Source organism: Orbicella franksi, chromosome 4 (assembly GCF_964199315.1).
Source record: "Orbicella franksi chromosome 4, jaOrbFran1.1, whole genome shotgun sequence".
Classification (NCBI taxonomy): domain Eukaryota; kingdom Metazoa; phylum Cnidaria; class Anthozoa; order Scleractinia; family Merulinidae; genus Orbicella; species Orbicella franksi.
The window spans coordinates 33455179-33480010 of NC_138148.1; the positions used below are offsets into that span (position 1 = coordinate 33455179).

General features: G+C 39.3%; 1 protein-coding gene and 1 pseudogene across 2 annotated transcripts in view; both read left to right on the top strand.

The window, feature by feature from the left end:
* LOC145485721 (uncharacterized) overlaps positions 1–24832 on the top strand; it is a 65199-nt pseudogene that overhangs the window by 20800 nt on the left and 19567 nt on the right. Inside the window, exons 18-26 of the transcript XR_014049217.1 lie at positions 843–989; positions 2377–2490; positions 2598–2742; positions 3334–3512; positions 6603–6697; positions 9904–9992; positions 10450–10885; positions 13735–13849; positions 14186–14299. The product of XR_014049217.1 is annotated as an uncharacterized LOC145485721 (transcript). The remainder of the gene's footprint in view (positions 1–842; positions 990–2376; positions 2491–2597; positions 2743–3333; positions 3513–6602; positions 6698–9903; positions 9993–10449; positions 10886–13734; positions 13850–14185; positions 14300–24832) is intronic.
* On the top strand, positions 15332–17955 carry LOC145484149 (neurotrypsin-like). The gene has a single exon (XM_081462774.1). The coding sequence runs from the start codon at positions 15547–15549 to the stop codon at positions 16168–16170; it is 624 nt and encodes a 207-aa protein (XP_081318900.1). The 5' UTR covers positions 15332–15546; the 3' UTR covers positions 16171–17955.

Sequence of the window (24832 nt, forward strand, 5' to 3'; positions counted from 1 at the left end):
TATACCGTTTATTCACCGTCAAGTGAGTGACCAGTTTTTATTCCTCGCTCTTCCTCAACTGATGGAGAGGACCTGAGAAAGAGGTGTTAGAATGTGTGCCATGCGCACTATTAACTATAAAAGATGGCATAGCCGTTTCAAAACAACATTTAAATAAAATAAAAATAAATCACTTTATTATATAAAAACCAATGAAAAACCAGGTGACCTGTCTCGCGAATACATGATACCTTCACGTGAAATTAACATGTTATCTTCATATATGTAAAAAGATCACCGTTGCTATGGTCACCTAATAAATAGCGCATTTCGCAGCGAAAGTGAAATGGTTTGGGATTTCACAGAAATTACATGGCCACTTGGAGATGCGAAATTTCTCTTCTCGTGTTTAAGAATATTTCACTCGTTCGCTGCACTCACGCGTGAAATATTCTTCAACACTCGAAGAGAAATTTCGTATCTCCGCGCGGCCATGCAGTATCCTCTATTCATTTAAGTGCCGAAGTGTTTCGCACTGCTGTACTAATTGTGAACACTGAAATAAACAAACAAATATTGTTAATTAAACAGAAACTTGTTAAAAATCTCAACTGGCGGGAGACTGACCAGCTGGCTATTTACAAAGCGTGGAGGAGTTGAATCTGGGACCCATCTAGCGGCAGGAAGGAGGATTACAAATCCAGGGCCCTAACCATTACGTCACGCCACCGCCACCTTTGTTTCGTTTGTGGATGTCGCTCCATTAACTCATGTACGCTCAGCTGGGCATGGTGTTGAGCTTTCAGTTTTTGAATTATGATTACTTTATTATACATGTATGTTGTCATTCTATTTTCACGTAGATATCAACGAATGCTCCAGTAATCCCTGTATAAACGGAGGAACGTGTGTTGACCAGGTTAACAGATTTGTTTGTAACTGCCAACCTGGATATCACGGAGTCCATTGTCAGGCTAGTAAGTTGTCATTTCAGATGTTATTTTCGCATTTTTAAGAGTCAGATAATATCACTAAGAAACATGGCTGTCTGATCGAGGCCCCATTTACATGGTCCGGGGTACCCTGGCCGACGTAACGTTTAGCTTATTTCGTTGCAAAATTCAACCAGCCGTTTACCTTAGGATCGCGAACCTGTCTCGGAGGGCAAGACAACTCGGGTGGGTGAGTTGTCTCGTCCCGGCAGGCCAGGGTAAACTGGCAAGCGGGACAACTTTTCTTCATATAAGCGCGTTGGCTCGGCTAACCGGGACAACGTTCGGCTTGGCGAGTGTCACGCAATGCCCAGATTAAGGATTTAAAGCAGAAATTCGTATCAAAAAATGCAAAATAGACTCATTCCATAAATGGCTGCCAATTAAAAATTCTTTTGTAATTATTAAAATTAGCCCAGCTAACCTCTTTTTTGAGTTGATAATTCAAAAGAATTTTTACTCTAAACGAGGTTAGGTGAGCTAATTTAAATACATACAGAATTTTAAATTGGCCGCCATTTATGAATAGGGTCTGTAACTCGGCAAAGCCCACTGTGATCGAATGCCCGAGGAAAACTCAAAGAAAGAGGGATATTTGCACATTTGATTATTCAATAAGGGTTATGAATAATCCTACAGGGTCAACTTTGACTCGGCCTAATGGGACAACGTTTCAACATATAAACGCTCGATAAAGTTGCCTCAAGGGGAGGGTTTCTCGGGTAGCCGAGACCATATAATTGAGTGATGCTATGTAACGTATCGACTTATCACATTTAATATAAAGTAAATTAACGAGGAAAAAGGCCTATAAGTCCGTTTATTCACTGTTAAGTGAGTTACCGGTTTTTAGTTCTCCCTCTTCCTCAAAGATAGAGAGGACCTGAGAAAGAGGCGTTAGAATGTGTGCCCTGCGCACCAAAAAAAAGTTATAGCCGTTTCCAATCAACTTTTAAATAAAATTAAAATAACTCACTTTATTTAATTGTGGAGGTGTTTAGCAGTGCTATACTAATCGTGGACACTGAAATAAGCGAACAAATATTGTAAATTAAACAGAAACTTGTTAAAAATCCCAACTGGCGGGAAGCTGACCAGTTGGCTATTTACAAAGCGTAGAGGAATTGAATCAGGGACCACCAAACACAAATCCATCTAGTGGCAGGGGGAGGGATTGATTTCAGGATCTTCTGATTACAAATCCAGCGTCCCAACCACTGGGTCACGCGGCCTCCTCCTAAGTCACGCCCCCGCTGCCTTTGTTTCGTTTGTAGATATCCTTTCCCAGTGTCACTCAGTTTGATTTTAAAAGCCGACGGTGGTCTTATCACACGCTGGGCTTCTGTAGCTATAAGAATCGAATGAGAGTTTATCTTTTTTATTCATTCTCGTGATTTCCACCTAGATATCAATGAATGTTCCAGTAATCCCTGTTTAAACGAAGGAACGTGTGTTGACCAAGTTAATAGATATATCTGTAACTGCCAAGATGGATACGGTGGAGTTCATTGTCAGACTAGTAAGAACTCGTTCTATTATCAAATGCATGCTCAGCTTGGCATGGTGTTGAGCTTTCAGTTTTTGAACAATGGCTACTTTATATGTTGTCATTCTAATTTCACCCAGATATCAACGAATGTTCCAGTAATCCCTGTTTAAACGGAGCAACGTGTATTGACCAAGTTAACGGATATGCTTGTAACTGCCAACCTGGATATCAGGGAGTCCATTGTCAAACTAGTAAGTTGTCAGTCATTTCAGATATAATTTTGCATTTTTAACTGTCAGATTGCATTGTATTATGTTCCTTACACTATGAAAAACGACTGACAGTGATGCTATGTAACTTATCGATTTATCGCACTTAATTAAAAGCCTTATAAGTGTGATAGCATCAATAGTTTTATTAAAGTTAAAAGTAAAATAACGAGGAACAAGGTCTATAAGTCCTTTTATTCTTTTATTCGGTGACAAGTTATTGGTCCTCCCTCTTCCTCAAAGATGGAGAGGACCCTGAGAAAGGGACGTTAGAATAGGTACCATGCAGTTTTTCTTCTTTGTCGAAATGTGGCTCAGCATCTGATTTTAAAAGTGATCAAGTCACATGTTTAGCCGTCGCTTCCCACTTCTTGTCCGTGATATTGTCAGGGTTAGGCAGGCGAGAATTCGTTTCCGCGTCATCCATCCAACCGGAGCGCTGTGATGATTTCTCAGATCAGGTTGCACCTGTGATTAAACTTCCTTCTTAGCTTCAACCTGATCACTCACAAAAATAACGTCAAATATTGAACGAAATTGTTGAAAATACTACGATATTCTTTGCCATTGCATCAAAGTTAACTTTGCATTTGGGAAACTCCAGCTCGCGTTGGGCCTCTGTAGCGATGAGACTGATTCATTCTCATGATTTTCACGCAGATATCAACGAATGTTCCAGTAATCCCTGTTTAAACGGAGGAATGTGTGTTGACCAAGTTAATAGATATGTTTGTAACTGCCAGCCTGGATACATAGGAAGTCGCTGCCAATCACAGTTATCGTGTAAGTCCATAGTACCCTGTAAAAGGGTTTGTATCGAGTATCAAAATCCAGTGAAGAGATTACATTTAGCCCGTAAACTGATCATTTACATTAAGGAGGGTTTAGGTGAGGTTCAACCGATGACCCATTTTCAATTGATAGCTGAGACCTAAGGTCTCCAAAATTTACTTTTAGCCTTACAGTCAGCATCCCAGTCCAGACCCATTGATTGCTTATACTGAAAGTAGAGAATTAAATCTATCTAATCTAGATAGATTAGAAACATCTTTTAGAAGTAGATTTTCATTCAGTAGATTTTTATCTATGCATTATTTTAGATTAGATTAGATGGATTTTGCACTTTTCCCCATTTTTCTGTTATAATAGACCTTTTACAACAGACAGTGCGATGGTACAAAACCTGTGGTTGTTATTGTTATTGTCATTGTTATTGTTATTAATATTGTTGTTTTTATTGTTATTGTTATTGTTCGTGTTGTTGTTATTGATATGATTGTGACTGTGATTGTGGCTGTGATTGTTAGTCAAGATTGGCTTATTTTCCTTACTTGTGATTTTTAGCCTTATGGCAGGAGTATACGCCTGCATGGTGTGGACACAGCAATAGGGAGTTAATACAACTTGGAGGTGGTATTACAGAGGCGGAATGCAAACAACGATGTTCAAATTGTGCGGCCATTGAGTACTGGTCTGGACCAACGAAAGTTTGTTACAAGTGTCTTGATCACACAAAGCGGACACCATTTACTAACACTAATGATGGGGCGTACCCACCTCACGTGTTTATACGGATGTGATCCCCCATTTCGCGCTATCCGTTGCACGTCTCCTGAGAGACTGGAACCGGGTGGCGCATGGTTTGTTTTTATCATCCAAACCTAGATGGCGTCGCGTATACGCCATATTGGACAACTGATGATGAAAAGGTGTCCCTGCATGTAAACAAGATATAAATTCAAGTAGTTATTTCCGTATGGCACGCGCACAGGTGCGAGCTTCTCGTGTAAACACCCCCTTAATTTATTCCGAAATTGAAACGCAAATACTCTATGGGTTTAAGCTTATCAGTTTAGATTTAGCTCTTAAAAATAAATTACTTCTTTCAGATGAAAGCTTGTCGTATGTTTTTAGTCGTTTCTGCTGTAGGGATCAGGGGAAATTTTATTATTGAATTTGTTTTCTGTTTCATATCGTTATGTTTTAGGGCTCAGTTACCGGAAAGTATTTGCTGTCCACCATATAACTTAAAAACAAACATTTGTGAAATGCCAGGTCCTTCCAATCCAGATAATTTTCTATGCGGCCCCGTAAAAATAGTCCACCAAAAGCCTTCCGACGAATATTACTTAACAAACCTTCTAAATATCAAATTCTCTAACCTTTTCCTAATCTGTAACTTTGCCAAGCTTAGCTTAATTGTTTATGCTAACAGGAAATTTGGAGGGTGGCTTTAGATCTAGATGTTTCAAATTTCGAACGTCATATTGAGTGATAATTTCATTTAACGAAAGCCTTTTTGCAAATTTGTTAGTAAACTTTGCCTACAAGTCAAGCTAAATTATTCACGTCATGCTAATAACGAAATTGTGAGAGCGGTCTAGCTCGATTTTTAATCAAGGCCTGATGTTTGGCGCAAACTTTTAATAATTTTTTGTTTTGTTTTCAATGTCGATGAATTTCATAGGTGTTAGAATCTGGTAGTGATACTGCAGATTGAAGTAAGTTTAACAAATGATGATAACTTGGCGTTTATCTTTATCTTGGCTTTTACGTATACATATCTCAAAACATTTTCTACACGTACTGAACCTTCCTAAAAGACAAGCTCGTACCATTTACATTCAAACATGTCCATCCCTAAATGCATTTAGTCATTGCACTGTGTATACTAAAGCTTTAAATTTTACCAGGATTCACGATATTCTTCTTCCAAGAAGTTGCCAAAATAAACTTCCTGTAGTAACATTCTCAGTCTGACGTTCTTATAAAGCAGGTTCTTAGAAAAAGAGTGTATTTTAAGTGTAGTAATACTGATCCAAGACGTTAGATGCTAACGAGAAAAAATAAAAATAACCACAACCAATAAACAGGTGCCATCGATTTAGTTGCAAAGGATATTTAATTATACATATTGGCATGCCATTAGTGCATATGTCACGAACAGGCCGAATACGAGCAGATACTGAGTAGGAGTCTTGGGAAAGACAAATATGCTATCCGAGAAATAAAAAAAGGTAAATGTCCATGAAGAGCAAGAAAGATAAACAAATAGTGAAGAAGTGGTACTTGTTAAAAAAAACAATTAGCATTCAAAAGGGGACCTGCATTGACGTCAATTGACCTAAATATTTGCTTTAGCTTTCTATTCAGCCTGGCTCCGCCTTTAAAAGTCAGTGTATGAAGTAATATTTTCTATCGGTTTTAGTTAGAGCCCTTAGTTGACTGCCAAAAAGTCTGCGATTTTACACCGTTATCTTTTACGAGGCAGACTTAAAAAAGGCGATTTGTCTCGCGGCATCATTTGACTGTTCTACAATAGGGTAAGAGTAACGAAGAATTGTTCGTGGTCCCGTTCTTCTCATTACCTTCAATATTCGTCTTATTGTTCCGTTTAATTGTTAGCCGAAAACTTCCTTAGTGATATTAGCAACAACTGACATTGTCACACTTAGTCAAGACAGGCTGTCAACAGGGGGTGTGCCTTAAAAGGAAAACTTCTAATTTTTGATAAGAACATCACATTACTTTTGTTCATGTAATCTTCACGTACATAAACACACTTTCGTCATCACGAACATAAAAGGTTAACAAAGATGCTGCAATATGGTTTGTGCTTCGCTCTCTCTCTGCTGTCTGCTGTAAGAGCCAACCGCAACGATCACCAGCTTGATGGCAGCCGTGGTTTAAAGAGAGGTGTTCATGTGCAGGGAAATCGAGTATCCTACGGCAATTTTGCAGTGAATAAGTTTCATCGCCTTCAAGTATCAGTTGGTTCATCGAGTGTTGTGAGTAATTACAGAGAATGTGCTCTGAGCTGTGTGAACACTCCGCCATGTTCTTCGTTTAATGCGGCCTCTTCTCCTGGTTCAGACGGAAAATACCGATGTGAGTTAAACGAAGACAAGTACTCGGCAAACCCAAGGCAGCTGGTCAGCTCACAGGATTACCACTATTACAGCATTAAGGTATTTTAACAGCACAATTTGACTATCCCTCACTTCGAAATTCTTCAATCATTTACTTAGTCTATATATAAGTGGAGGCGCAGTGGCCTCATGGTTAGTACGCTCGTCTCCGGATCGAGCGGTCCGGGTTCGAACCCTGGCCGGGGACATTGTGTTGAGATCTTAGGCAAGACACTTTACTCTCACAGTGTCTCTCTCCACCCATGGCCAAGTGTAATTTAATGCTGGAGGTAACCCTGCCATGGACTAGCATCGCAACTAGGGGGAAGCAGAAACATTCCTAGTCGTTTCGTGCTACAACTGAAACCGGGATATGTTCCGGCCTGATGGGCCGCTTGGCTCGTATGCAGACTTTACCTACCTACATACCTAACTTGAGGAATAGCCGATAAGTAAATTAAAAACCTCTCCAGCCAGAACCGTTATTTTTTGTACGGCAAATTAGTTCCTCAGAAGTATGTGAACCAGCCTGATAATTTGGTCCGTGTTGGAGATTACTGGTTTCGGAATATCCTCGTAGATCGTGACTAAAGAATACAAGAGAAGTTTTCGCAGTTCAAATTTAGTATCTTTTAATGTATATGTATTACGCGTAAAAACCCATTTAAACTCGCTTGAGTCAGCGGGCTACAAGCAGCTATTGTCATTTCCTTAGGTCGGTTGAGAGCACTACGTACTAAAAAAAGGGGGGCTTTTTGTAGTCTGTGTTAAAGATTGCGTTTGAAGATGATACAGATTAAAAGCTACGCTAGCTTTGTTCCAGGCAGCAATGGTTTAAGGTGGTTCGATACATTTTTTCTGGACCATACCTAGCATTTTCAATTGGTGTTTTACCAACCTTCCCTTGATCTGATCGATGTGAAAATTACACCAGGTTTTGAAAAGAGATTGAAGTTTGGCTGAATGTGTTTTTTAAGGTAATCGATATTTCCATGGAAACGATGAACCAAAAAAATGAAAATCGATAAAGCATGAATTTTGTACGAACCATATCTGTTATAGAAAAGCTGACGCCAATTTCTGAAATTACGATGTATGGCAAGGGAATAAGCAACATTGAAAATTTTCTGTGTACGTGCGTTTGACTTCGAATAAATTGCGAGAACATTTCAAACCACGCTTTTAGTTTAATGAAATGAAATGGACTGAAAGAAGAACAGGTGCTCAGAATTAATTTGCGCATGCATACAACTACGAAAGTTTTAAGACATTGCATATGAATAAATTATTAGAGGGAGCACGAAATAAGTAAAATACACTTAACTTCTTCGGAAATGATATTATCACTTACGAGTACATGTACAAAAGAAAACGTGTTAATACGATCACCAACGGGCCATGAGATTAGGCCGTATTAAAGGGGTAGAGTCAAACCTCATGACTGGTCTTAATTGAGTGACGTCTTAACAGATATATCACAATTACGCTTCCTAACAACTGTTCTTTAACAAGCATTCGGAATGCACATATAATTAAAAAAAATGAATCAGTATGTAAAATGTTAACAATAGAAAGATGAACGTGGCTAGTTTGAGTGGCCGTATAAACGGGGTAAAATTAAAAAGGATAATACAGGTTGGGATTTCAAAATGTAGCCGTTGGCCGTATTAACGGGGTGGCCGCATTAATGGGGTTTTCTTTCAAGAAAATGTATGGGCGCTTCGCTGGGACAAAAAACAGTGGCCATAATAGTTAACGAGGTGACCGTTAGGCGGGGTTCCACCATACTGGAGCGAATCATACCGGCGAGAGTTCATCCCAGTTACTGTGCAGGAGCCACAAATTTAATTCTGGACAGTGTCATAAAAACGAACAACGACTACACGTTTCGGTGTGACATCAGCCTCGTGAGAGACTGGAACAGTGGGTGGCGTATGGTTTGTTTTTATCATCCAAACTTAGATGGCGTCGCGTATACGCCATATTGGACAACTGATGATGAAAAGGTGTCCCTCCATGTAAACACGATATAAATTCAAGTAGTTATTTCCGTATGGCACGCGCGTAGGTGCGAACTTCTCATGTAAACACCCCCGTAATTTATTGTAAAATTGAAACGCAAACACTCCATGGGTTTGAGCTTATCAGTCTAGATTTAACTCTTAAAAGAAGACTACCTCTTTCAGATGAAAGCTTGTCGTATGTTTTTAGTCATTCCTACTGTAGGGATCAGAGGAAATTTTATTATTGAATTTGTTTTCTGTTTCATATCGTTATGTTTAGAGACTCAGTGACCGGAAAGTATTTTCTGTCCACCATATAACTTAAAAACAAACATTTGTGAAATGCCAGGTCTTTCCAATGCAGATAATTTTCCATAAGGCCCCGTAAAAATGGTCCACCAAGAGCCTTCTGACGAATATTACTTAACAAACGTTCTAAATCTCGTATTCTCTAACCTTTTCCTATCTGTAACTTTGCCAATCTTAGCTTAATTGTTTATGCTAATAAGGGAATTTGGAGGGTGGCTTCAGATCTAGATGTTTCAAATTTCGAACATCATATTGAGTGATAATTTCATTTAACGAAAGCCTTTTTGCGAATTTGTTAGTAAACTTTGCCAACAAGTTAAGCTAAATTATTCACGACATGCTAATAACCAAATTGTGAGAGTGGTCTCGATTTTTAATTAAGGCCTGTTGTTTCGCGCAGACTTTTAACAATTTTTTGTTTTGTTTTCAATGTCGATGAATTTCATAAGTTGAAGAATTTAGTAGTGATACTGCAGATTGAAGTAAGTTTAATAAATGATGATAACTTGGCGTTTATCTTTATCTTGGCGTTTAGCAAACATACCGCCCAACATTTTCTACAGGTACTGAACCTTGCTAAAAGACAAGCTCGTACCATTTACATCCAAACATGTCGATCCTTAAATGCATTTAGTTATTGCACTTAGGGTTAGACAAGCTTTAAATTTTACCAGGGTTCACGATATTCTTCTTCCAAGATGTCAAAAGAAACTCCCTGTAGTATACCTTTGTCTAAGATGTGTTGTTGATATGTTCTTAGTAAACTTTGTAATATTCTCAGTCTGACGTTCTTATAAAGCAGGTTCTTAGAAAAAGAGTGTATTTTAAGTGTAGTAGTACTGATCCGAGACGTTAGATACTAACTAGTGAGAAAAAATAAAAATAACCACAACCAATAAATAGGTGCCATCCATTAGTTGAAAAGGAAATTTAATTATCTTGGCATACCATCAGTGCATATGTCACGTACAGGCCGAATACCAGAAGGTTCTCAACATAAGTCTTGGGGAAGACAAATATCCTATCCGGGAAATAAAGAAAAGGTAAATGGCCATGAAGAGCAAGAAAGATAAACAAATAGTGAAGAAGTGATATTTGTTAAATAATAATAATAACTAGCATTCAAAAGGGGGCATGCATTGACGTAAATTGACCTAAATATCTGCTTTAGCTTTCTATTCAGCCTGGCTCCGCCTTTAAAAGTCAGTGTATAAATTAATATTTTCTATCGGTTTTAGTTAGAGCCCTTAGTTGACTGCCAAAAAGTCTGCGATTCTACTCCGTTGTCTTTTACTAGGCAAACTTCAAGGCGCTTTGCCCCGTGGCATAATTTGACTGCATCTATACGTTTGCTCTACAACAGGGTAAGGGTAACGAAGAATTGGTCGTTGTCCCGTTCTTCTCATTACCTACTACAGGCTGTCAACGGGTGGTGTGGCCTTAAAAGGAAAACTTCTTATTTTTGATAAGAGGATCACATTTCATTTGTTTATCTACTAGTCACGTACAGAAAATTTCACACACTTTTGACATCGCGAACATAAAAGAAAGATTAACAAAGATGCTGCAATATGGTTTGTGCTTCGCTCTCTTTCTGCTGTCTGCTGCAAGAGCCAACCACAACGATCACCAGCTTGATGGCAGCCGTGGTCTAAAGAGAGGTGTTCATGTGCAGGGAAATCGAGTATCGTACGGCAATTTTGCAGTGGACAAGTTTCATCGTCTTCAAGTATCAGTTGGTTCATGGAGTGTTATGAGTAATTACAGAGAATGTGCTCTGAGCTGTGTGAACACTCCGCCATGTTCTTCGTTTAATGTGGCCTCGACTCCTCGTTCAGACGGAAAATACCGATGTGAGTTGTTAAACGAAGATAAGTACTCGGCAAACCCAGGCCAGCTGGTCAGCTCACAGGATTACCACCATTACAGCATAAAGGTATTTTAACAGCACAATTTGACCATCACTCCCTTTGAAATGCCTACAATCATTTATTTAGCCTATATATAAGTGGAGGCGCAGTGGCCTCATGGTTAGTGCCCTCTTCTCCGGATCGAACGGTCCTGGTTCAAACCCTGGCCGGGAACATTGTGTTGTGATCTTAGGCAAGACACTTTACCCTCACAGTGCCTGTCTCCATCCAGGTGTAATTGAATGCTGGAGGTAACCGATGGGAAAGCATCCGAACTAGGGCGTATTTGGAACATTTATAGACAACTGAAACCGATATAAGCTCCGGCCTGATGGGCCGCCTGACTCGTATGCAGACTTTACCTACCTACGTACCTATCTACCTGATAATTGAGTCGTGGCAGGGTTTTTTGACAGCTAATTAGATCAGCTAAACTCAATGAGAAGTAGCCGATAAGTAAACAGAACCGTTATTTTTTGTACGGCAAATTAGTTCCTCAGAAGAATGTGAACCAGCCTGATAATTTGGTCCGTGTTGGAGATTACTGGTTTCGAAATATCCTCGTAGATGGTGACTGAAGAATGCAAGAGAAGTTTTCGCAGTTCAAATTTAGTATCTTTTAATGTATATGTATTACGCGTAAAAACCCATTTCAACTCGCTTGATTCAGCGGGCTACGAGCAGCCATTGTTATTTCCTTAGGTCGGTTGAGAACACTACGGACTAAAAAAAAATGGGGGCTTTTTGTAGTCTGTATTAAAGATTGCGTTGGAAGATTATACAGATTAAAAGCTCCGCCAGCTTTATTCCAGGCAGCAATGGTTTAAGGTGGTTCGATACATTTTTTTCTGGACCATACCTAGCATTTTCAATTGGTGTTTTATCAACCTTCCCTTGATCTGGTCGATGTGAAAATTACACCAGGTTTTGAAAAAAGATTGAAGTTTGGCTGAATGTGTTTTTTAAGGTAATCGATATTTCCATGGAAACGATGAACCAAAAAAATGGAAATCGATAAAGCATGAATTTTGTACGAACCAGATCTGTTATGGAAAAGCTGATGCCAATTTCTGAAATTACGGGGTATGGCAAGGGGAACAAGCAAAATTAAAAAAAATTTGTATGTTTGACTTGGAATAAATCGCGAAAACATTTCAAACCATGCTTTCTTTTTAATGAAATGAAATGGACTGAAAGAAGAACAGGCGCTCAGAATTATTTTACGCATGCATACAACTGCGAAAGCTCTACGACATTGCATATGAATAAATTATTAGAGGCATCACGAAATAAGTAAAACACAGTTAACTTCTTCGGAAATGATTATCACTTAAAATTATACGTACAAAAAAAACGCGTGAAAAATTATCGTGGGAAAATTTTGGAATCACAAAAAATTCAAGTCGTTTCTAGACTTTCTGAAAACTCCTTCGTCTTGTTTATTCAGTACCCGCCGGACGAAGGACGACCTCTACCCCGCTTCGCGGCCTAACGTATTCTACCCTGAAATTCATGAGCTGGACTTGTGGCAAGTCTAGGCGTTTCTTATGTTTTGTTTATCTATTTTTGCTAAGGAGAGCCGACCGCAAGTACCCGCCTTACGTAGTCAAATTAATCGGAATACATACATTAATAATGCAAAAATTGAGATGGAGTGTTGATGATGATGAAATTGAAAATGAATGAAAATTGTGTCAAAAAGCTCAATTTATAAGAAGAATTTTAAAATCGTTTAATGTGGCAGCATTTTTCAGCAGATCGGTACCACAAATTTCACTTTTCAGTTTATGCTATAAATGACACCAACTGGTTCAACAATTATTAAAAAATTGTTTGTTTCACGATAATTGAAGAAATTCTCGCGCGCTCATTGACTAATTTTCATTGTCAATAAGCGGACAGACACATGAAATATAATTTACGTGAAGCATCAACGAGCGTCAACGAGCGAGAGCGGACAATTTGTTATCGTAAAAACCAAATTGACGGCACATAAACTCTTGGTATTCGGCCATCGTAGCTCGATTAAAAATATAACACAAACAGCGCTGATAAACATTTTGATAACATGCATTTTATGAACTTGACGTTTCAAGCTAGTCAGCATACATTTTCAAAGTATCAATGGGGATCTGGAACCTAGACAGAAAACATCTGCAGTAGAAATTTAAAAGACGAGTCAAACGGAAACTGTCTGTAAAGTGACAAAATGGAAAAGCTTTCCTTAATAAAGTAAAAGCTTTTCACTGCTGACATTGACATTCAATGCTGGCTGCAACCCCTAAATAAACAAGGTCTCTTTAACCTTGCAATGGTAGTCAGTTTTGCCGAAAGCCAAAATGTCAAAATGGTCCGTCCCATTTGATGTTGTGACCAGTTGTTTTCACTTGATCAGCAATAGCAGGAAAGAGATCACGTTTCGAAAGGGCCTTGAAATGTTCCGTTTTCCGGCCGTGAAGTCTTCGTTTCGTTTCCCCAATGTAAAAATCATTGCGCAACTAACGACGGAAGTCTACAGAAAGCCAACCGACACAGGACTGCTACTCCATTTCCAAAGCCACGTCGACAGCAGATACAAGAAAGGCCTAGTCAACACGATGGTCAACCAGGCGTACCGTCTATCTTCCACCAAACAAGGCTTTGCAAAAGAATGCAACAGCTTTCTCAGATCACTTTCTGTCATTCGTCAGCCTTCTGAGCCACACAAAAGGGTAGACAGAACACAGCTATGGTAGATCTTGAGCTTAGAACGTGTTCCATACTGTGATGACCGCCACAAATTGTTCAGCATTTTAGCTTGTGTACCAAAGTAAAACATCATAACTTGGGTCGACATGCAAATTATGCAAATTTATTATTATTTATTTTTTCATAGACACCATGCTCAAGCTCACCTTGTCAAAACGGTGCAAAGTGTGTTCCCAATTACAGTGAAGACGAATACCAATGTGATTGTGCTCCTGGCTACACAGGAAGACACTGTGAAACAGGTATAATTATAAATATTTGCTTCTTCCAGTTTTTTTTTTTTTTTCAATAAACCCTACAAAAACGTCGACCACCCTATAATAATTCATATTGTGACACACTATTGCAAAACATAAATATTGAATTAATCAGTATTTAATACCTGCATTATCTGTTCCTTCGAATACTTGAGGCGTATAATTAATGCTAATATTTTAGGTTTGGCAAAAATGTTATAATGTATTTCTTAGGAGGTAGGGTTGGGAAAGGATTTTTTTGAAAACGGTTAGCAGAAGTCTAATATTGCAGTCTTTACCTGTTTCTGCAATATGACCACTTACATGTATTACTCTTTTCAGATATCAACGAATGTTCCAGTAATCCCTGTTTAAACGGAGCGACGTGTGTTGACCAAGTTAATGGATATGTTTGTAGCTGCCAGCCTGGATTCACAGGAGTCTACTGCGAACCTGGTAAGTACTTCATTCATTTTCGAATTTTCAATCAGCATGGCAAATCGCATCTTTATTAAATGCCATGGAATCAGCTCACCGGATTGCCTTAAAAACTCGCTCTACTTTTTCAATCAATCAGAAATAACACCAAAACCAATCGCAACTCGCACATCTTTTTCGCGCCTCGCCCAGCTAAATGTATTTACTACAAGTTTTGATTGGTTTACTGTATTGTCTGTGTCCTTTGTGATTGGCTTGAGTGATTACTTTGGTTTTAGTTTTACGACACTCGATTGAAAACCGCTGTAATGACAATGTAATTTTTATTCTACATTGACAGTGCAAGTGACGGTTACAAGTTCCTGTGTTGGTCTGTGGCTAGAGCAAACTAACGCAAGCGGAATCATATTGTCAAATACTGCCAACGATAACAGTGGTTACTCTTATCACAGTAATATGGATTGCCAGTGGAGCTTAGTTTCGGCTTCAATCTTAAAGTTGGAACTTACCTTCCATATTTTTGAAACTCAGCTTGATGCCGATTTCTTGTATGTTTATGATGGTGACTCCCCATCATCGCCATTGATTGACATTTTCAGTGGTGCGTCGTTGCCTTCGCCAATTACAAGCTCATCGAACAAACTTCACCTCAGGTTCACTTCTGATAATTCAAGCGAATCTCGTGGCTTTACAGCAGGTTACCGAGGTAGGTTGCATTTCCATTCCGCTGAAAGAACTATTTAACCAGGAATGATATTTGATGATCCCTTTATTTCAATAAGAACTTCTTTGATTATTATTAATTTTGTGGCATGCCGGAGGTGACCTTATGGCTGGTAAACGTACTGCTAACACAGCGCGTCTCTCCACCTAGGTGTATAAATGGGTACTGGTTAATTAAATGCTCGGGATAAACCCGCAATAGATTAACATTCACTCCAAATAGTTATCCTCAGTCCACTCAGGCCAAGATGCAGTATGGGTAAACATTTATTTCAATCATTACACTTTTTTATCACATCAAATCCTTCTTGGACGGCAGTTAAATATCTCATAAGGAGCCTTGACTTTCCGGCACACGATTAACCATACGGAAAGAAATGGTTTAGACTTTTTATTATTTGCCGGATTCTTTTAAATCAACAAGCTGGTAAATAACTGAGCAAGATATGGTATGCCTGAATTTTGAAAGACGTTTTTATAATTCACGACGTTATCTGTTTTCTTGTCCTTGCCTGTGATTATCAGCATTAACAGATGGTACCATGCGTCTCCTGAATAGTAGCACGCCATTGACTGGAAGGGTGGAGATATTTTACGGCGGCCAGTGGGGGACAGTTTGCAGCGATAGTTGGGATATTAATGATGCAAACGTTGTGTGCAAGCAGCTTGGTTTCCGACAGGCTACCCAAGCTTTTGGAGACGCCTCTCATGGCCAGGGCTCTGGGCCTATTTGGATGGATGACGTCGCATGCTCAGGAAACGAATCATTACTTTCTGAATGCAGCCACCGCGGATGGGGAATCAATGACTGCACTCATAGTAAAGACGCCAGTGTCCAATGTTCTTATGGATCATCTTTGGTGCGTTTAGTCAACGGGGGAGCTAGCTATGGCCGAGTCGAGGTTTACTACAACGGAACTTGGGGAACAGTTTGTGATGACATCTGGAAATTCGATGCTTCCAGTGTTGTGTGCCGTCAGCTCGGGTTCTCGGGTGCCTTATCGGCCCTTTGCTGTGCAGCATACGGTGAAGGTTTGGATCCTATCTGGCTTGATGAGGTCAATTGTGCAGGAGAAGAGGCCACTTTGCTTGATTGCCCTCATGCGGAATGGGGAATACATAATTGCGGACATCAGGAAGTTGCAAGTGTTGCATGTTACCCCTAGATGATTAGCCGGGCACTGAGTACAATAACTTTGCACTTGAATTATCCATGGCTGTAGCTAGCGTTATGAATGGTAGGCTTAGCCATTCGACCCGCATCTTGTGAGGTGTGGGAATTCGTTCCCTCAGGAATTCGCTTCAGATAAATCTCCTCTAAGAGCCCTCCTCCCTCCTTTACTATCTGGTGATCTTCATTTTCGACTGTACTTAAGCTTTCATTTTCAGACAATTGGCCAATTTTCACCCATGCCTAAAAAGCGCACTATAACGGTACGTTGCCCGTCACCTCGCTAGCCTAGAAGACTACCGAGGTTTCTATTGTTTGGTGGGCCATGATCTCATCGTAGCATGGAAGGCGCGAGATTTAAAATGAAAGTGCTCCAGCAAACGGCTTACTCTATGGTACATTCAGCGTAGAGTGAGAAAATACGATTTGGTCCTAGGGGCATATAGGCCAGATACTCCCTTGTTATACAGATTTAGAATGTCTAACTTTTTTTAATTTTAAGTCGCTTTGATTTTATTGATATTCCGTACAAGTTTGCAAGTATTTCATTTTTTGTTTGTTTGTTTTTCAAATTAAATTTGGCGCATCTATCTTTGGAAATTAGAGTTACTTGAAACATTTGGTTTGTTTTTGAAAGGCTAATCCTTCTTATATTTATAGCCACCCATGAGAGAAACTTTCTTTGCCTTAAAGATGATTTCCAGTCCATACTGCGCAGTCTCAGCACCCCGATGTTTGTGAGTCTCACTCGATGGAATGCGAATCGATGTTATTCGTTACGAACCGCTTACCTTATCTTTGAAGCATTTTAAATTCTTTTTTCAACAGTTTCTTTGTTTTTTACAGCTATGAAATCGTTTCATCAAGTGATGTCAGAAAGAAGGAAGCATAAAAGTCTGCATCCATATCGGCGGTTGACTCGAACTCGCTTTGAATCACTTCATGTAAACTACTTGCCAAATGTTACATGTTGTGACGTCTTACATGAATCAAAACAAGAATCATAAGCAAACTCTCGAGAGTGCGCACTGGAAATCATCTTAAACACACACAAAAAATATGTTTTAAAACATTTTGCAAAAACATCTCAACGGATTCAAATTTTAATAGAGGCTTCAAGCTTCAGTCTTTATCTTCAGCTGAAGATCAATTCAGTTACCCACTATAAATATTGACGGAAATTGTCAATATTTGTTCAATTTTCCCTAATGGTCATAAAGTTCTTATCTATGTCACTAGTACATCCTGCAAAGTTAACGTTCCTTTAATATTTTTCGATCTTTCAGCCAATAAAAAAAGCTAACATCTTCACGGGCAATCCATAGGCTACGAGAATTCTCACTCGCTCATTGATCGACAACTACGTAACGCAATAAGCGCTAGGCGAGTTTGAAATCGTTAATCAAATCGTGACTTTCCAGGTAGCCAAAACTGTTGAGTTGCAGAATGTCAATTAGGATATTAAGTACAAAATTCAAGAAGTAGAAAAGGCGGTCTCACTAATTATTATATAATCACGATTTCACACAGACTGATTCTCCGGTGAATTTTCCTTCTATCATAAACAAACATTCTACGTTTTCTGTTGTAGAGTTACAGAAATAGAAATGACATCCTAAAATGTCATCTCCATGGCCTGTAAGAGGGTAGACCATGGAAAAATGAGGTCCATACGGTTAAGTGGTTTCTTTGTCTTTGTCCTGCAATGATAGAAACATGCTGTACCCATGATACAACGAACTTTACACAGTAAAAGCTGGATGTGTAACACTGATTTTACAACTGCTATATTCATCACCATGCAGTTATTTGTCTAACAAGCTATTTACGTCTATTGAAAATTAAACTTGTCTAAAAAGCTAGTTAAAGTGGATAAACATGGCTGGTATAAGGGGTTTTTTTTAGTTGTGTATTTACCCCAATTCGGTTAAAAAAAAAAAAATCCCTTTTGTTTCTGCTACTGTAGGTAAGTTAGTTATTGTGAGCCACAGGATATTGTAACATCTTTATTACATAACATTATTGCTGATATGCATTGGAAACGTAACGCGTACATAGTTATTTGGTTATCCAGATTTGAAACAATTTGGCGCTGGTGTCACAGAGGCGGTGTGTAATAAAGCAAGAAGGTCAGGGGCCCGTTTTTCGAAAGCCCCGGAAACGTTTCGGGCCCGTAAAGCCATTTTTAGTTCATCTGTTGCTAAAAACGGGGAACTGTATGGGGCTGAAACTTCATGTATGTAGGGAACCTCTGTTCATATTGAAAATACGTGAATAAAACAGCTCTGTAATCATAAGCTTCGAGATTTTGCTGTGGCTTTCCGGGTGCGAAAACTTTTCGGGACCTTCGATAAACGGGCCCCTGCACTTAGTACTTCCTACAATTTTCTTGATCACACAAAGCCAAAGCCATTTACTCGCCTACTTATTAGGATTCTCCTCCTTAATTTAAGGTGGTTCAAAACAGTTTCCAGCAGTTAGATTTTGAGTGGTCGTTATAACCACTCTTTATCACTTGATGCTTCAACCATAGTCTCAAAAACCTGTCCAATCATTGGTGTACACTTTGTTATCATTGTCGTGACGCAATAGGTTACCATAGCAACAGTATGAGCTGCTAAAAACACCCTTAATCGCAGCTTTAGGGGCTTATAATTCAAAAACGTCACCTTGAATTTTTTTTTATACTATCAAATTTTGATAAGCATAACATATATGTTATTTGCTGGCTGGGAGGTCACAGTTTTTCACTATACGGACCGACCCTAAGCCGGCAAATAACATGTTTATTTTGTTTTTTTCCTGCAGTAAATTGCTTTTACAGATTACAAATGGGTTTGTTTACGCAACTCTTGTCATTGAATCGGCTTCCGCACCGTCTATTAACGATTTGTAAAAGATCTTGGCAACCAGCGAGTAACTGAGATAGTAGACAAAGAAAGATGTATTAAAGAACAGATTCTTTTCAAACTACTCTATATTAGTTGCATTTATTTCACCAGTTAAGTTCTCCAAAATTGTTTTTGCGGAGTGAAATTTCGTGCGAAGTTTGAAGTTCTACTACAAAAACAATTTCTGCCAGTCGTTGCTTTTAAAGTCACTTTAAATCAGACTTTCCTACCGTAAATTGAATAGCAAAAAGCGAGGAAATTCGTTAAGCGTATTTCACAGAAATTCTCCTAAACACAGCAACGATCAGAGAGGTAAACTCGACTGAAATTGGCTCAAATTTTACGGCGAGAGAAACACAGGATTACGCGCCATTACAGCGTCAAGCTACAAACAACTAAGCAAACTCTCACAAATTCAAAACACTCAATTGAATATACTAATAGTGACTTTCTTTGCCATTTTAAAGTGAACAGAGATAAACTTGCGTTGACTAATCGTCGATAAATGTGTAAAAAAAGCAAAAGATTGACGATTACCGCCAACTTTTAGGAGCGAAATTTAGGCAGCGGGGAAAAAATCCGGCCCGTGGGCCGTATCGTAAAAAGCCCGCTCAGATGCTTGAGAAAAAAAAATAAAAGCACATATGTCCAGGACAGAATTGTGGGTTTTTTAATGACTTTGTACCAATAAGGACACTTTGTGATGCTTATCATAAGGAATTTGAATTTACATTACATAGGTTTCAGAGCCATTACATAAGTTTCAGAGCCACCTTAAATTTTCAAAACCTTAAGGTGTCTCTGAACCCTATGTACAGATTTTTTTCAAAATTTTGCTCAAAGTTGCGCCTTATCATGCTTATCAAAATTTGATGACATATTATATACGTAAAGAAAACCGTGCCGTTTTGAATTATTACTGAGCAGTTTTTTGACACGATGGTTGAAGCATTAAGTGATAAACAGTGGTTAAAACAACACATCACAACCTAAGCACTGGATACTGTTTTGAGGCGCACCTAACGGAATTTCGCGCACGAATGCTCTGTTTCAGAAGCGGGTCGGTAAAGCCGCGCGACTCGCAAACGACCCGGCTAGAGTGAGTTCTCTCGAACTCATCCCAACCCTCGACGTTTGACGACTCCAAGATGCCTCATACCACATACATGAAAAACCTCCTGCGCTTGCCCAGCAAAGAAGCTCATATTTTAGGCTCAAATAAGACATGTGCTCGTAATTTTGGGACCTTTTTTAAATTTTTTTTGTTCCTTACTTTATGCTCAGAGGAAATTTGTTTTGTTTTTCATTTCGTTAAACCCGAATAACACAAGCGACAGTTTCCTTACAAAGTATCGCGTAACAATATTGCATTAAGAGTTGAAAAGCGTTGTTGTGGGTATTACTACCCGTGTTGCAGTCTAAGACAATATGGTGCGAGAAGTAGACATCTGTGCGGCGGTTTCAAATGCCTCTTGAAGGGTTAAGTTTTGTGAAAACGTTGGCAACATTTGGAACTATTTACGCAAAAGACCCACTTCTACAAAATATTACTAAGATCGTTTGCCTCCGTTGACTCACCGTTGATATTTAGCTCTTATTAACCGAGCTAAGTCGGTCTGTATGGGAGAATCTTGACCGAGGTCGTGAGTACAGACCGAACGCAGTGAGGTCTGTACACATGACCAAGGTCAAGATTCTCCCATACAAACCGACTTAGCTCGGTTAATAAGATGTTTATTATATGGCAAAGAGGAGAACTTTAATTCGTTTAATGTAACTGGTTTGCTGACATTTTGCTAGCGAACGGCAATGAGCTTAACTTAAACCTGCCGAAATTTGCCCGTCCTCTTACTTCTTTTTTTGTCATCAGGCTTTTTGGCACTTCCATAAATGATTGAGAAGAAAATAAAAGAAAATGGTGAACATTTTTGTATTTTAGTTTGCTACTTTTTCAATGCAAAATGAAACCGGTCTACAGATGCCGGTCTAGATGGGAAAATCTAGACCGCGGTCAATATCGATTTTAGCCAATCAAATTCGCGAATTCGGTAGTTCCCAGTCCTTGTGAGACACAGCCATATAATAATTTTAACTCTAAACCCCTGTAGACCATGCTGAATTACGTCCGCCAATTTTTCAAGATCAGATTAGTTTCCCACACGCTTTATCTCTGAAACGAAGTCGGTGACCCCCAATTTTTTTTTTTTTTTTTTTTTTTTTTGCATTCCTGACACAAGTAACTCGTTATCTGACTGCAGCAAATATTTCAAAAAATCTATCGACTGGAAAATTTTAGCGCGAACGTCCTTAAAAGATAGAGATTGATCTAAGTAGACACCTAAATGCTAATAGAAAGGGCTACAATTAATAAATTGATCTCCTAAATTAAAACCGCTTACATTGCCAGAGTTAATCTGATTACGTGTCATAGCAGTTCCAAAGATCACATATTCAGTTTCCTTAGGGCGGATGAACAGTTTGCTCTTGGTACACCAATCGTGAAGGAACTTGAGCTCGGCATTTAACACTCGCAACATCTAGTTTGCATCCGAGGCTGCATAATAGATGACCGTATCATCAGCATACATTAACACATTGGCAGCTCGCAAACAATTCGGCAAATCCGTGGCATACAAGGAAAATAGTAAAGGGTCCAGAATAATACCTTGCGGAACTCCGGAAATCACTTGTTGTGGACAAGACAGAACTCCTCCTACGAAAACTGATTGAGTACGATCTGTAAGGTAATCAGTCATCCAACGATGTTCACTTCCATAAATTCCAAACAATTGTAGTTTATCAACGGAAATCATGATCAATAGTGTCAAATGCCTTACGTAAGTCTATGAAGATGGCACCTGTTAGCTGACCAGCATCCATGTGCCTTCTTATGGAGTCAGTAAGAAACGTAATTGCACTCTGTGTCGAATACTTACGATGGAATCCACATTGGTATCTAGAGAAGAGCCCGCGCGATTCCAGATAATCCACCAACTGTTGCTAGATAGCCCTTTCACCCCTTCTTTAGCATGTTTCCAATCATGAGGTCAGCATACGTTGACTCGTAATAGACAAATTAACAATGTGTGTTAAAAATACGTTGACAGTTACAGCACTCAGTCCTTCAGCAACGGGACACCAATAAGTCCTGTTGCTTTTGATGCCTTTAACTGCGGTAACTGTTTTCAAATGAAGCAATTAGTGACGTGTGTCAAGTGGAATTTATCGGCAGTAAACTAGCGACACATTGTAAGCACCAAGGTGCTACAAATAGCGACACTTAGCAATTGACCTCATCGCCTGATGAAGACTAGCAGTATAACAGTCGAAGCGTCGCGATCTACATCTCAAAGTGACTCCATCGTGAGACAAACGAATGAAAGAAACTCATCTATCCTAGTATTTTTAGTTGTCCAGGGCACCCCTTCATAACAACATTTGCTAACGGGTTTACCCTGGTTGAGATGTTTGTATTATTTTTATTAGTCGTCGTCGTCGTCGTCGTCGTCGTCGTCGTCGTCGTCGTCGTCGTCGTCGTCGTCGTCGTCGTCGTCGTCGTCGTCGTCGTCGTAGTAGTAGTAGTAGTAGTAGTAGTAATATATTGTATAGTAGTGCATCTAAAACACATGCAAACATTCCAGTGGATTGTAAACAGAAGTGTTGGGACAAGACAGTAATGCAGTTAAGAAGAAACAGAAAGAGCTTACTGGGCAAGAAAAGCAAAGAAGACATTTCAGGATAAAACGTGCATCATAGCGATTGTAGCGGTGACGCCCACTAATCTGAAACAGCTAATAAATAGCACTCGCAAGCAGACCTGTCATGACGCAAATGGGCAATTTAAAAGGTGGCAGCTTCCATTTAACCTAAATATATAGAACTTTAAATGGGTGGTTACCATTTGTTTACAGTTTTCAAAGCCCTAAGATATCAAGTAAACACAGTGACGTTTACCTGACAATTTTACTGCGTTGTTTTTAGCTGGACAGACTAGGTATAGGTGATCGTATAAATGCACGAGTGTATCGAAAGAATACTTCTAAGTTTTGCTCTAAGACTGATCTCTGAAAATTTACTCAAAATTGCACGAGCCTAAATCAATTAATCAATTTGAAATAATTTTTCCATATTAAGAGAGGTGTAACTGATCCTTAACTGCTCGCTAACTTTCATACACGATTACCCGTTTATTATGTGACTGTGAAAATTATGAACGCCGGCATGTTAATTTGCACTAAAGTGCAACTGAATTAAAAATTAACGATAAATTTGCCTACTCTCAGCTTATCGAAATGAATCAATTTTCTCCTTCATTTATAAACACAGTCAACTGCGGCGATGATCTTGAGCTTTTTTTCCTCTCGCCTTTATGTCACCATGGGCTTGAAGAAAGGATGCTGAAGAATTGTTTGTGGCTACGGAGAACCAATTAATACACTGGTAGTTGCTTAGTACCATGGGTCCCATTGTTCCGTGTTGTTGAAGCCTTTTAACGGGTGGTCTCCTAAAAGCTGTCTCAATTAAAAACTGTCAAAAGTTAAACTGTTTGGATAAGAAGATCCAGAAGATCACTTTTCAATTTTTCCATCTATAACCATCACATAAAGAAAATTCCACTCACTTTCGACATCAAGAAGATAAAAAAGAGTCTCAGAAACATGCTACAAAATGGTTTGTACTTCGCTTTCTTTCTGCTGTCGTCTGTAAGAGCCAATCAGAACGATCACCAGCTTGATGGCAGCCGCGGTCTAAAGAGAGGTGTTCATGTGCAGGGAAATCGAGTATCGTACGGCAATTTTGCAGTGGACAAGTTTCATCGTCTTCATGTAGCAGTTGGTTCATCGAGTGTTGTGAGTAATTACAGAGAATGTGCTCTGAGCTGTGTTAACACTCCGCCATGTTCTTCGTTTAATGTGGCCTGGTCTCCTCGTTCAGACGGAAAATACCGATGTGAGTTGTTAAACGAAGACAAGTACTCGGCAAACCCAGGCCAGCTGGTCAGTTCACAGGATTACCATCATTACAGCATTAAGGTATTTTAACAGTACAATTTGACAATCCCTCACTTTGAAATTCCTACAACCATTTATTTAGCCTATATATAGGTGGAGGCGCAGTGGCCTCATGGTTAGTGCGCTCGTCTCCGGATCGAGCGGTCCAGGTTCAAACCCTGGCTAAGGACATTGTGTTGTGATCTTAGGCAAGACACTTTACTTTTCACAGTACCTCTCTCCACCCAGGTGTAATTTAATGCTGGAGGTAACCGATGGAAAAGCATCCGAACTAGGGGGTAGTAGAAACATTCCTAGACTGAAACCGGGATAAGCTCTGGCCTTATGGACCGCTTAGCTCGTATGCAGACTTTACCTACCTACGTACCTATCTACCTGATAATTGAGTCGTGGCAGGGTTTTTTGACAGCTAATTAGATCAGCTAAACTCAATGAAAAGTAGCCGATAAGTAAATTAAACACTTCTTCAGCCAGAACCGTTATTTTTTGTACGCCAAATTAGTTCCTCAGAAGAATGTGAACCAGCCTGATAATTTGGTCCGTGCTGGAGATTACTGGTTTCGGAATATCCTCGTAGATGGTGACTGAAGAATGCAAGAGAAGTTTTCGCAGTTCAAATTTAGTATCTTTTAATGCATATGTATTACGCGTAAAAACTCATTTAAACTCACTTGAGTCAGCGAGCTACGAGCAGCCATTGTTATTTCCTTAGGTCGGTTGACAGCACTATGGACTAAAAAAAGGGGGCGCTTTT